This window comes from Triticum urartu, chromosome 5A (genome assembly GCF_056163025.1).
Source record: "Triticum urartu cultivar PI428250 chromosome 5A, HENAU_Tu73, whole genome shotgun sequence".
In the NCBI taxonomy this organism is placed as follows: domain Eukaryota; kingdom Viridiplantae; phylum Streptophyta; class Magnoliopsida; order Poales; family Poaceae; genus Triticum; species Triticum urartu.
Window position 1 is genome coordinate 543,452,669 of NC_141877.1, and position 13,341 is coordinate 543,466,009.

At 41.9% G+C, this 13,341-nt stretch overlaps 3 protein-coding genes across 3 annotated transcripts; all 3 read right to left on the minus strand.

Moving 5' to 3' along the window:
• Positions 1–2,946: 2,946 nt before the first annotated feature.
• On the minus strand, positions 2,947–3,653 carry LOC147972681 (silicon efflux transporter LSI3-like). The gene is made up of 2 exons (XM_087523483.1): positions 3,525–3,653; positions 2,947–3,122 (listed from the first exon to the last, which is right to left on the minus strand). Exons 1-2 carry the CDS (start codon positions 3,651–3,653, stop codon positions 3,018–3,020), a joined length of 234 nt encoding a protein of 77 aa, XP_087379609.1. The 3' UTR covers positions 2,947–3,017.
• A 694-nt stretch (positions 3,654–4,347) lies between these two features.
• LOC147972682 (uncharacterized) lies at positions 4,348–5,673 on the minus strand. Its single transcript, XM_087524427.1, has 3 exons — positions 5,495–5,673; positions 5,273–5,390; positions 4,348–4,371 (listed from the first exon to the last, which is right to left on the minus strand). The coding sequence occupies exons 1-3, from the start codon at positions 5,671–5,673 to the stop codon at positions 4,348–4,350; spliced, it is 321 nt and encodes a 106-aa protein (XP_087380553.1).
• Positions 5,674–11,068: 5,395 nt separating this feature from the next.
• Positions 11,069–12,029, minus strand: LOC147972683 (uncharacterized). Its single transcript, XM_087524428.1, has 2 exons — positions 11,958–12,029; positions 11,069–11,806 (listed from the first exon to the last, which is right to left on the minus strand). Exons 1-2 carry the CDS (start codon positions 12,027–12,029, stop codon positions 11,069–11,071), a joined length of 810 nt encoding a protein of 269 aa, XP_087380554.1.
• Positions 12,030–13,341: the final 1,312 nt, after the last annotated feature.

Here is a 13,341-nt window from a genome sequence, read left to right on the forward strand (position 1 = left end):
CTAACCAAAATCTTGTTATTAACAATTAACCACAGTAAACATGTATATTTTGAGGGCTCAATATCTTCCATATGCAAAGGTGAACATCAAAAATTAATAAGGTCATAAAATGATTTAACCCAATATCTACCAGAAGGTTCTAACAACCATATACAATAATCCTTCATGTAACACCACGAAACATCACTAATAACATCATAAAGATCTTGACACATGACCAAGTCCTCGAGATCCACACATCTATGGAAGGTTAGTTTCAAATTTATCCCATCCCGGATCTGGGAGGCGGTGCAATCAATTTGATTACAAAATATTGTACAAATCCCGGAATCTAGTCTTGAGGGAACAATCCCCAACCCCCAATTCGCAACAAAAACTAATATTGTCACCATTACCAACTATCCATTTATAAAAATGTTTTGTAGCATTCATAACCCAAGTAACACCCTTCCAAAAGGGAGAGCCAACACCAGGTCTAGACCAAAGCACATTAGATTTCGAGGTATTGTATTTGTATTCCAATTTTTTCAGTCTTTACCCTCACTTTCAAAGAACCTCCTCCCCCAAGAAGCAAGCAAAGCCATGTTAAAATCTCTCAAGTTTGGAACAGCCATACCACCAAAATTATTTTCCCTGGAAATAAACCCCAAATGGGCTAAATGGTATTTATGTGAATCACCCAAATTGCTCCAAAAGAAATGTGGAATTTGTGACTGTACAACAATAATGGCGCATTTGGGAAATTTCAGCATGCACATTAAATAATTGGGGATAGTCGCTATGCTTGAGCAGAGAAAAATAAAATCCTCACTATAAGATAAAGTCTTACTCATCTAGCCAGAAATATTCTTAATTATCCTATCACCGGTAGGTTGAAGATCTTCCCCGTGGAGTTTGTCAAAATGTCGATGAACCCCCACATATTGAGGGGAAAGAGCCAATCTTACAACATAAAATTTGTGCAAAAGAATTTGCCACCTCATCAAAAAGGTTTTAGGTGATGATATCACTTTTATCAAATTTATTTTTCATACCAGATAATCCTCAAAACAAGATTAGTTCCACTTAAATTCATGGCCATGTCATAAGAATTTTCAAGGAAAAGTAATGTATCATCGACATGTTGCAAGCTAATCACACCTCTTGGAGTAACTTTTGGAAAAATTTCCAAAAAATATAACTGAATCACAACAAAGTCAAAAAACATACTGACAATGGGGGTACATACCTTTCTTCTTCTCATGTTCCTTTTCTTCGATCACTCCTTTATTTACACAACACATATAAAAACTTTAAAAACTTATGCTAGCTTATTCGCATGGTCTGCCTCCCCAGTCGTTTAGCTCGACCGTATTGATAATCACTTTTCTTTGAGCAAAAGAGTGCCCGTCCCATACCTTCTGGCATTCCAGAGTATTCCATCTCCATTGTAGATCTTAAACTCCTTCCGACGGCGATGGCGAGGGGCGAACTCGATGGGAAGAGCACGGGCAGTGGCAAGATCGGCGAAGAGAGAGGGGACGAGAGCTTGTCGTCGATAGCGCTTGTGGGGAGTGGAGGAGGAGAGGGGCGTGATGGGGACTGGCGGCTAGGGTTTTCACCCAATCGGAGACCCAGAAGGAGAGAAGCAGCCACCCTCATCAGCGCTAGCTATCCCCTAGCCATCTACCCAGCTACACGCACATACCCACCATCACTACAAGAAATATGTCAACTTGTGACCACCACTATTGGTCACTGAATGGTCACAAATTTCCATTTGTGACCTTTTTGTGACCAAAAACATAAGGTCAAAAGCTGGCCGTCATAAACTGACTATAGCGACCTTTCTTCTAGAATGGTCGAAGACGTTTATGACCAAAATACGTCTACTGTGGCGTTTTGGTCACTAGCAACCTCCCCAGGCCACGTAGGCATCCAACGTGGCAATCTGACGTGGCACAAGATTCAGCCTGGTCCAATTCGATTTTCTACATGGGCCTAGCCCAACAATTCGGCCTTTTTAATGTATTTTTTTCTATCAATTTTTGATCAGCTTCATGGGCCAAGCCCAACATTGCAGCCTTTTTTATTGTTGGGTTGTGTCCTTTTTGTCTAAACGAATTTAGTTTTTCTTTTTTTCCCAAAAGAAGGGTCCACTAGTCAGATAAGTGGGTCCACTAGTCAGATGTGTCCCAATTGTTAGGTTCTGGTAACAGGTTTCCATTTGTCAGGTAAGTGGGTCCCATCTATCAGACTCATATTCTTCATATTTCAAGCAATATTTAGATTGGCAGAGACAAAAACACACACAATACTTAAACAAGAGCAACCAGATCACATAATACAAGCTCTATCCATGACATTACAAAGGGCCATGTATAATACAATACTTTACAAGCTCTACAAGTGTAATATAGTACTACTTCACAAGCTCCTGGACTCGCTGGACTCTCTCATATTTCTATGCAACTTCAACAGGACAAAAACTTCGATAGTCAGGGCTGGAACCATAGTCAGATGAACAACACGCCGGACTCGCTCGACGGCGATAGTCAGGGCTGAGACCAAACAAAACAGCAACATGGCTTCATCTGTCATCCTGTTACATGAATCAGAGAAGAATGAGAAAAACTGGGGTAAATATATTATGAACAGACCATTCAAGAAAAGGACATGTATTTAGAATGATAACACAAATTCAGCTAGTACCATGCTTTTTGTTGTCGAGCTAGTTAAAATGAGATAGTAGTTCATATAAGAAACAGAGACACAATATGAATATGCATGGCACATATGCAGGTTGTGCAAAAAACTGCACTACAACACATTGCACCTGAAACAAAATACCATTCTACTATCACGACCATACATTCAACTGGCAAGATCTAACAATACTCGTCAGCACACGCATACTAACATCACAAAGGCAGGAGAGAATAAAGGGAATCAAGGAAGATACCTGTGGATGATAGTGTCGACGATGATCTGGATTGAGTTAGCATTGATGAGGAAGTGGATGGTGTCCATGGTGTGCTTTAGATGCACACAACCATGAGCTTCTTGCCGCTGTTGCATCCGTTCGCTCGATGATGGGTACCAATGCATCCAAGTAGAACAAAACCACCAACATTAACCCACAGCTTCAAGTACAAGCAAGTATATATCAAGTGACAGTGAAAACAAGTTGAGAAAAACACTGTAAATATCTATTTCATGTCATGCAATATTCAAACCGAATAAACCTATGCATACGAAGGTGAAATATTACAAAGAAAGCACTCATCAGGTAGCATGCATACAAAATCTCTGTGTTGGCAGTAGTAAATACTCTCTGTGTTAGAAGTAGTAAAACTCATGCAGTACCAAGTTAACAACTTTGAGTCAGAAAAGCTAGAAGTGTCTCTTAAGAGAGACCAGAACTTAGAATTAAGGCACATATCATATTCTGAACAGCATCAGCACCATGGTAGTAACAATTAACAGTAGTAGGACATCAATGGGGCACAACTTATTTAACTACAGACGGATGGACAGACAATTACCTTCTCGAGGTAGGGGCGAGCATCCCTGAAGTCGAGGAAGATGAGCGTGAGGGCGACGCTAATGGCACTCCAGGACATGTTGAGGCCGAGCAGCAGTGCCACAAGCATGCCCAAGGTGATGGTGTACATGCCGAAGGTGATTTTCTCCCCAGATTCAGTGCATGGAACAGCTCCCTTCCGTTCCCAACAGCAGCAAGGTACTGGTGCTACTGCCGTGCAAAGAAAAATCTTGTAAGCATGATAGAAGGCTGGGATGGCAGGAAGTGAAAATCCTGTCTAACAACATGAGCAGAGCACTAGTTACAAGCATGATAGAAGGCTGGGTGAAGAATATACGAAACTGAACCAATCAATTCAATTCAAAGGGTGTATCTTGTGTAAATGATGCTAGCAATCTCAGTTATATATATATAGCAGAAATTTTATTAGATAATCCTAACTCCATACTTAACAGGTATTCATTCCTCAAAATACTCAACAGAGAGTATTCCCTGCCACAAGCAGCAAGATGAGCGGGGTTTGGGCGAGATCCAGCGAGGTGCAGGGCTGCTCGTTGGGTAACTAGTACCTGGATGTATGGAGTGAGGAGGGAGAGCTGCAGCATACTAATCTTGGGCGTGAAGAGTGGAAACTACCATATATTGCCCAAGAATTGAACCCAGCTTTGACATGCATGCTGCAATTCAACTCCATTGGTTGTCACAGAGATAAGATGAAAATCAACATTGTTTTGTTTGCCACTTATTGATGAAGCTACTAATCAAGATTAAATGCAGACAACAGCAGCAGTAGTAGTAGCATAGCAGTATATATATTAATTTGACTAAACTGAACCAACACCACAAGTCTGCATACAATGAAGTTACTAGGTAGGGATCATATAACATGAGGCAGATGGATGATTAGCAAACATGCTGGGTGGCCAAGAAATGAACAGCATATAAAATACTCCTACTACTGTAGTAGTTAAGATGATGAGACAAAGGACAGCAGCATGCAGAGTTCCTGATGCACTGGAGTGGCCCAACTGCACCACACCGAGGCACTGTTGTTCCATCGAGCTCGACCATGTGCAGGCTTCATCATCGCCGTGGAGGTCCCGGTGGTCGTCCTGGTCCATGGAGTGTGAATCTTATTATTTCATTTCAGAGAACGTTAAACACAAATGGCATGTATATGGATCACTGTGGACAAGCAAACTTCACTAATAAATATGAACAAGGCCTACTATAGCATAGCAGGTAAAGAGTTAGCTTAACTCAAGTATTGGTGACTAATAGACCTATTATTTCATACAGATGGGTCACCATAAATGTAACTAATAGACCTATTATTTCGCATATACACATGACCATCATCGCACAAGTATGCCCACTGCCCGAGCTCAGGTAAAACAAATAGTGTGATGCTAAGCTAGTGACTAACAGTTCCGGAAAAAATTAGTGTACTCCGTCCACAAATACTCACTCAGCAAACAGCAATACTGTGTCATGAAGATGACTTTCTAATGCTACTGCTTGCCAATATGAAAAAAGTTGCAACACAGTGCCAATAAGAATGTTAGTCGACACAGAGATGGATACCTTTATGGTGATAAATCTGTGTGCAATTTTACTGGAATGTGTGGTGTGTCAGCAGTGGCACATTAGTCACCTTGATTGGTGACTAATAGACCTATTATTGGTGACTAATAGACCTATTATTTCATATAGATGATACACAGGCTTAAGGTAACTCAGATGGGTCACCTTCACCCTGCCCCTGCTGAAGGTGAAGTCCTCGATTCCGTGGCCACTGAAGAAATCCGCCACCTCCTGCAGCACCGGTGGCTTGTGCAGGTCTAACTCGTGCGTGCATCCGAAACACCTACGAACCACGCAGAACAAGAGTCAGCTCACACGCACGCACGTACCGAAGTGGTACACAATATCTTGTGGAATCGAAAGGAATCAAAGCGGCGAGAACCGAACTGTTGGAGAGACGAGATCGACGGATCACTCACGTGGCGGAGGTCGGCCTTGAGGGGCGTCGTGGCCTCCGGGGACGACGAGGCCGCCATCGTCACCGCGGAGGCAGTCACCTGCGAGGGCGGCCGGCAGGCTTGGCCTGGACATGCTTGACCTTGGAGAGGATCTCCCGCGGCCGCCATCGCTGATGCTGCTACTGGATCCGAGCTTCGGGGATTGGGGATCGGGGAGACGAAACCCTAGCTGCAGCGGAGGAGGAAGAAGAGCTGGGAGCGGGAGCGAGGTTCGGGTGCAGCGCGAGGGAAGGAGGGCGCCGCCGGTGACAGAAAGGAAGGAGGGCGCCGCCGGTGATAGAAAGGAAGGAGGGCGCCGCCGGTGCCAGCGCGAGGGAAGGAGGGCGTGGCGCGAGGGGTGAGGGAGAGGCCGATCTGGATCGGGGACAGAGAGAGGGAGGCGGCGGGCGGAAGGAAGGGACGAGAGGTGAGAGAGAGGTAGGGTTTGGTGCGGTGGGTTTTTTTTCCTTTCTTTGCATGGACGGATGAATGGACGTTGGATTGCTAGCAATGGATGGTAGGATGTCTGCCATCTCATCGATCCGTGCCACAAACGGTTCCACCAATCACAATGTAGTACACACTTTGACGATTTTATAACCATCTAAATTGGTCGTAATCAATTAAATAATATGCTAAATCATGTCACCTATTTTATAACATCATAGAATTAGAAAAAAAATAAGAACAATAGCATCGTGTCACAAGTGAGACTTGTTTTTCAAAAAAATAACAAACCTGGAATAATAGAAATATCTTTAAAAATTGATCTTAAAAATGAGTTTTATTTGCAAAAAAACATTTTCAACCTTTGGAGTGTCGAAAATGGTATATATTTTTTGAAGCACCTACCAATATTTGTTGCAAAATGGCACCACTCTATTTTTCAATAATATTAGATCATATTTTAGGTACAATTGACCAAATGCTTGTGTCTCAATAGCTGTCTATCCACCTCTCGTCAATAATTGAGGAGGTTTTTCAAGTGCCCATTTTTCATTTTTCGAGTGTCCAAAAGGGGTTTTTTTGTGAAGAACCTACCAAATAATTGTTGCGAAATTGGACCAAATCATTTTTCTAAAATGCTATGCCATATTTAATGCAAAATTGACCAAATGGTTGGGTGTAAAGAGTTTTGATCCTCCTTTCATGAAAAAGACAAATTTTCGCCGATTCAGCTGGAAGCGATGAACTGTAGCTGCCTTATAGTTTGCTCTTTATTTTTTCCAGAACTCATTTCTAGGTACATAAGTATCTATTTAATCAGAGAAACACCAAAAAAATTCCAAGATTCAACCACTAGCTAGGAACGGTCATTCCCGCCGTTTTGACCGCATTTTGAAACAGGCATAAAAAATTCAAAAAAATCAAAAAATTGGGAAACCTTCGCATTGTATCATTATATGTGGCCAAGTTCCTAGGAAAAATAACAAATTTGTAATACGGCAATTATTTTAAAAAAGTGTTCTCAGAAACGAGCTATCACGTGTGGAGATCAATGGCTTTCAAGCCAAATGATCAATCTTATGGCCACATTCATGGCATAGTTTGTTCAAATGATCTCATATTGTGCACAAGGGTGCATATTGGAATGACAAACAATATTTCCTAAGGAAGTTTTCATTTTCCTTGGATGGAAAAACCATTTTCAATTTTTCGAGTGCCCAAAAGGTTTTTTTTGTGAAGGACCTCCCAAATAATTGTTGCAAAATTGGACCAAATCATTTTTCTAAAATATTAGGCCATATTTAATGCACAATTGACCAAATGGTTGGGTGTAAAAAGTTTTGATCCTCCTCTCGTGAAAAAGACAAATTTCCGTCGATTCAGCAGGAAGCGGGTCAAATTTGAACTGCAGCTGCATCATAGTTTGCTATTTTTTTACAAAAATCATTTATAGGTACATAAGTACCTATTTAATCAGAGAAACACCAAAAAATCCCAAGATTCAACCACTAGCTAGGAACGGTCATTCCCGCCGTTTTGACCGCATTTTGAAACGGGCATAAAAAATTCAAAAAAAATCAAAAAATTGGGAAACCTTCGCATTGTGTCATTATATGTGGCCAAGTTCCCAGGAAAAATAACAAACTTGTAATACGGAAATTATTTTAAAAAAGTGTTCTCAGAAACGAGCTATCACGTGTGGAGATCAATGGCTTTCAAGCCAAATGATCAACCTTATGGCCACATTCATGGCATAGTTTGTTCAAATAATCTTATATTGTGCACAAGGGTGCATATTGGAATGGCAAACAATGTTGCCTAAGGAAGTTTTCGTTTTCTTTGGACGAAAAAACCATTTTCCATTTTTTTAGTGCCCAAAAGGAGGTTTTTTTTGTAAAGGACCTCCCAAATAATTGTTGCAAAATTGGACCGAATCATTTTTCTAAAATACTAGGCCATATTTAATGCACAATTGACAAAATGGTTGGGTGTATAAAGTTTTGATCCACCTCTCATGAAAAAGACAAATTTCCGCCGATTCAGTAGGAAGCGGGTCAAATTTGAACTGCAGCTGCATCATAGTTTGCTATTTATTTTTTACAAAAATCATTTCTAGTTACATAAGTACCTATTTAATCAGAGAAACACCAAAAAAATCCAAGATTCAACCACTAGCTAGGAACGGTCATTCCCGCCGTTTTGACCGTATTTTGAAACGGGCATAAAAAATTCAAAAAAAATCAAAAAATTGGGAAACCTTCGCATTGTGTCATTATAGGTGGCCAAGTTCCCAGGAAAAATAACAAACTTGTAATACGGCAATTATTTTAAAAAAGTGTTCTCAGAAACGAGCTATCACGTGTGGAGATCAATGGCTTTCAAGCCAAATGATTAATCTTATGGCCACATTCATGGCATAGTTTGTTCAAATGATCTCATATTGTGCACAAGGGTGCATATTGGAATGGCAAACAATGTTGCCTAAGGAAGTTTTCATTTTCGTTGGACGAAAAAACCATTTTCCATTTTTCGAGTGCCCGAAAGGAGGTTTTTTTGTGAAGGAACTACCAAATAATTGTTGCAAAATTGGACCAAATCATTTTTGTAAAATACTAGGCCATATTTAATGCATAATTGACAAAATGGTTGGGTGTAAAATTTTTTGATCCACCTCTCGTGAAAAAGACAAATTTCCGCCGATTCAGGTGGAAGCGGGTCAAATTTGAACTGCAGCTGCCTCATAGTTTGCTATTTATTTTTTCCAAAAATAATTTCTAGTTATATAAGGACCTATTTAATCATAAATACATGGTTTGGTGGCGATGCGTCGAGGTTTGGGCGGTGGCCGAGGGCCCCAACTCTAGAGCGCGTAAACTCGCATGCCCGTCGCGTGGTCACCGCGTGACCGTAATGTTGCCATGTGTTCTGGGCGGCCTAGGCATGTCTAGTGGGTTGGGCACTCCCCAGGTTGGTGCTAAGAAGAAAATTACAACATACGATTCTCACGAGGAGACCGATCGATGCTCAAACATGAATTAGCAACCAAGTGTTTGATTAGCGGTACGGGAAATGCACATGGCCAATGGGCGCGAGTTTTGGCTGAGGATGATCATCTACTAAGGAGAATGTATTTACAAATTTTTAGCTCAAAAGGAGGATCCTAGGTGGTACTTGCTTTGCAAAGTACCACGCTGGACAAAAATATGAATGTTGAAGCTGGGCTCAAAATAATGAATGGAGTGAGCTGAAATTTTGTGGAGGATGATTATTTGGGCATAGGAAAGCATTGTAGAAAATTGATACCATTTGGACATGCCAAAGTAGTACTTCCTTCGCAATGCTCTTCTATGGACAGAAACTTGGGAAAACTAATGAGAGTGATTGGATGAATGAAATGAGCTCAAAATTGGTGTAGGTAAGTTACTTAGGTATGGTCATGCGCTGGTAAATTTTCAGATCATTTGGGTAAGCCTAGCTAGTACTTACTTCACAAAGCTTCTCTTGAGGTAGAAACTTTGGAAATTTCCCGAGAAAGATTTACTAGGAAAATTGAGTTGAATATTATCATGTGGCAATGATTTGGGTATGGAAGAGTGCCCAAAAAGTTTGAGGGTAATATGAGGGGTCTATATAACACTTGCTTTGCAACGTGCCAATTTGTCCATAAAATATAAATTGAACCTAGGCTCACATAGATTATTTGACTGAGCTGCAATTTAGAGGAGGGTGATAATTTGGGCATATGAAGGAGCTGTATAAATTTCATGTCATTTAGAGATATAAAAAAGGTACTTCCTTCACAATAGTTCTAGGTGGACAAAAACTTTGGAAATTTGCCGAGGAAGATTTGCTAGGCAAATGGAGCTGAATTTTGTCATGCGGTAATGATTTCGATAGGAAAAAGTGCCCAAAAATTTCGAGGGCAATCAAGAATATATAAATAGCACTTCCTTCATAAAATGTTGTTGTGAACAGAATAGGAAAATGAATATTGTTGAATTAGTTTTGAACTAGGCAAGGAAGGATTTTTACATATTTGATGAAGATATGCCCCAGAGAATTTATGAGATTTTTTTGGGAATTTTGGGAATGATAGAAATATAGGTTGCTTCACAACCTAGGGCAAAAACTGCCACATGGACATGACACATAGGCAAAACTGATGAGATGGCGCCTAGTCATCACAACCCACCACAATCTATAAGGCTATGACCATCTATATTGGTCATTAACAACTAGAAATAAGGCAGCGGACTAGCACGGTTTGCTTTGTGACCATTTCGTGTAAGAAAATTACGACCTTTCTGGCCAAAATGGTCGCAATGGTTTAGGGTTTGGAGCCCCCTGAACAGCTTTTGACCAATTGGTCTAAAATGGTCATAAATTTATGACCAATTCTTCGAGGGTCACTGATAGAAGGTCATAAGTTGACATATCTCTTGTAGTGCATGTGAAATCCCAATAATGCCCTTGGCGGTGCACAGAATTCACAGGCGGCGACACGTGCATTTCTACCGTAGAAGGGCCGCACCGGGCACCCTCCCAACCATGGGCACTGTTAGGCACGGCCCGCAGACGACAGACCCCGCAGGTCAGCTAGATAAGGCCGAAATCCCAGAGTAACAGCTTTTCAAATAAGAGAAGGGTAGAAGAAGCGAGATCATCCGGGAGCGAGATCGAACAACCCAAAAACGCATGAAAAACTCGATCGGACAGCCGAAAATCGCTGAGCTCTGAGGAGCCTCAGGTTCTCACACGGTTCTTATTTCTGGATTCGTGAATTTTTTTTTGCATATACAAAGAAAAATGCTAGTGTAGTCTTGGGATGATTGGTTGTACATTGTCATCCAACGCATGATGTTGAACTTGAGCTGTCGTAATGTGCTTTTATTCAATAATAATTATATATATTTGAGAGACATACAATCCCCGTGCAACATTACAAGTCAGAGCAAAAGGCAGAAGAGTGACCGAGCCTCTGCCACACTTCTGAAAACCATGACTCTCCGAACTGGTCAAAGCATAAATGGTGAGTATGACATAAATCCAACTGATATATATTTCTGCACTCCAACTGCTACCTGTATGAAATTTGCACCTCAAGTATACCCTGGTCAGCACTTGTGATATATTTTTTACCGTCATCGCGGTAAAAGGTGACATCCCCTTGGAATGAGGAAGTACGGGCTTCATCACCATGATCACGGTCAGTTGTAACGCACATGTTCAACTTGATAGTCATGAGCGGCTCCATGTATATTGGAATAGCTGCCCAGTTCCGTGACAGCGGAAATTCACCATCAATAACCTCGATCTGGCTCTCTTTTCCACATGAAAAGAGCATGACGCTCTCACGGCCGTAGAGTTGGTGGTGTGCTGCGATTTCGCCATAGACGTAGCACACGGTGCCGCTCTCACATGCGAGATCAAGTTTGACGTACACATTGGCCTGTATAGCCCTGTGCAGCGGTATGAAAGTCAAATCTATTTCGCGGCATCTTGTAGTGCGGATAGTGTGGGTTATGATATCGCTGTAATTATCAACGAACCATTGAGAATCATCGTCGTGGTTGGAGCCATGGTCGGGGTTGGAGTCATCGTCTGCGACAAGGTCAAGCCGCCCGTCGTCAGCCTCTAGTTGGTTGTAGTCATCATCTTGAGCAGCCGGAGATTCCTTTCCTACCGTTCCTGCTCCCTTGAAAGCAGCATCGACGGCTTCTCCACCCTTCCCAGTTCCTCCTGCCGATTTCCAAAGTCGTCCAACAAGATCTCGAGTCCAGCAATGAAAAATTCTAGTGGGCTCAGAGATGCACACCTATTTCGGGAGAGGATCGAGCATTAAAAAGGAGAAATACAGCCTGATCAACAAATAATGCTTCCATAGATCTGCAATCGATCTGATGAAAAATCATTTGGCATAACTAGAAGGAACAAAATAAGAAGGGCGGGTGCAGATTTCAAAATACCTGCAGATCGTACAAGATCGCGCTCAAAGATGCTCTTTCGGGCGGGCATCCGTCGGCAAAGCTCGGCGACATACCTCGCCCTTGGCTGGCTAGCTTGGCGGCGGAACTTGAAAAGTAATGGAACCCTTGATCTACCAGACGGATCGTTTGCCATCCTGATAGACCAAGTATTTAACCAAAAACTACCACATTTGACGGAAACGTGGCGAAAAACTACCACTCTATGATTTTGTGTGAAAAACTACAAAATTTGTCCTAAATCGTGACAAAAAACTACAAGTCACGAAATCGCTCGCTTCGGCCGCGCTAACCCCGAATCTGACCGGTTGGGCCCGTGAATCAGTTGCCACGCTGGCAAACGGACGGCCGTCGCGTGTTGACGGCCGTTAATGGCCCGTCCGCGGTCGGAACGGCGGCTGTCGGTGGGCCAATAAGTCAGAGCAAGCTCAACCACTCGCTCATTCTCTTCCTCCTCGCTCGCTCTCACTTGTCCTCATCCTCTTCCTCTCCCTGGTGCTCTGAGCGAGCTCAGCCTATCGCCGTCGCCGCCGTGGCCATTGCTGCCGGTAGAAGTTGAGAATTCCATCCTGAAATGACAAGGAGAGCTCGGACGAGGACATCAACATGGTTTCAATGGATCCTCGGCTCTTTGTAAGTGCATAATGGTGGAACAGAGTTAGGGTTAGGGTTAGTTCATCCAAATTGGAGATTCCAAGTTGTTTTTGGTTTGATTCGAAGTTTCTTTTGCAGGAAACCCCTGACAGTGTGAGGAACCATCGTTTTGTGGTTCTTACACTGAATCTGAGCCGACGTGCATGATGCATCATCAGAGGCCGAAGAAGATGGTGGCTTTTGAAGGTGCTTTGACTGGGAGGCGATTCCTGGGTTGTCTTGTGCAGCAGGTATTAAATCTTGCATGCTAACTTGTTTTGCTGGTGGAGATGTGTGATGTGTTTTGCTGCTGGAGATGTGTGGTGCAGCATGTGGTGCAGAGATGTGTGCTGTAGTTTAGAACTGAAACTTGAAAGTGCCATATATATGAAAGCTATATGTGAAAGTAGATCTTTAGTTAACGGAATTCAATACATGACTGAACCTGAGAACACCTACATGCAGAGATCTTTAGTGTATTGTGAACTGGATGTATTTGTTAGGTGTTAACTGAATATAGATAACTGAAAAATAACAGAGTTAAATGAATTTATATCTACTGCTAAATATAGCTGTTAACTGAATTTATCTCTGATGCTAAGTCAGGTGTTGTGTGCTTACTATGAAAGAATTATGTTTTCATAATTTAGAGAGCATATTGATGTAAACAAAGGGTTTCAGTTAAATGAAATGACTTTATGACTTTAGTTATCTGTACTAAGTTTGTTACTAA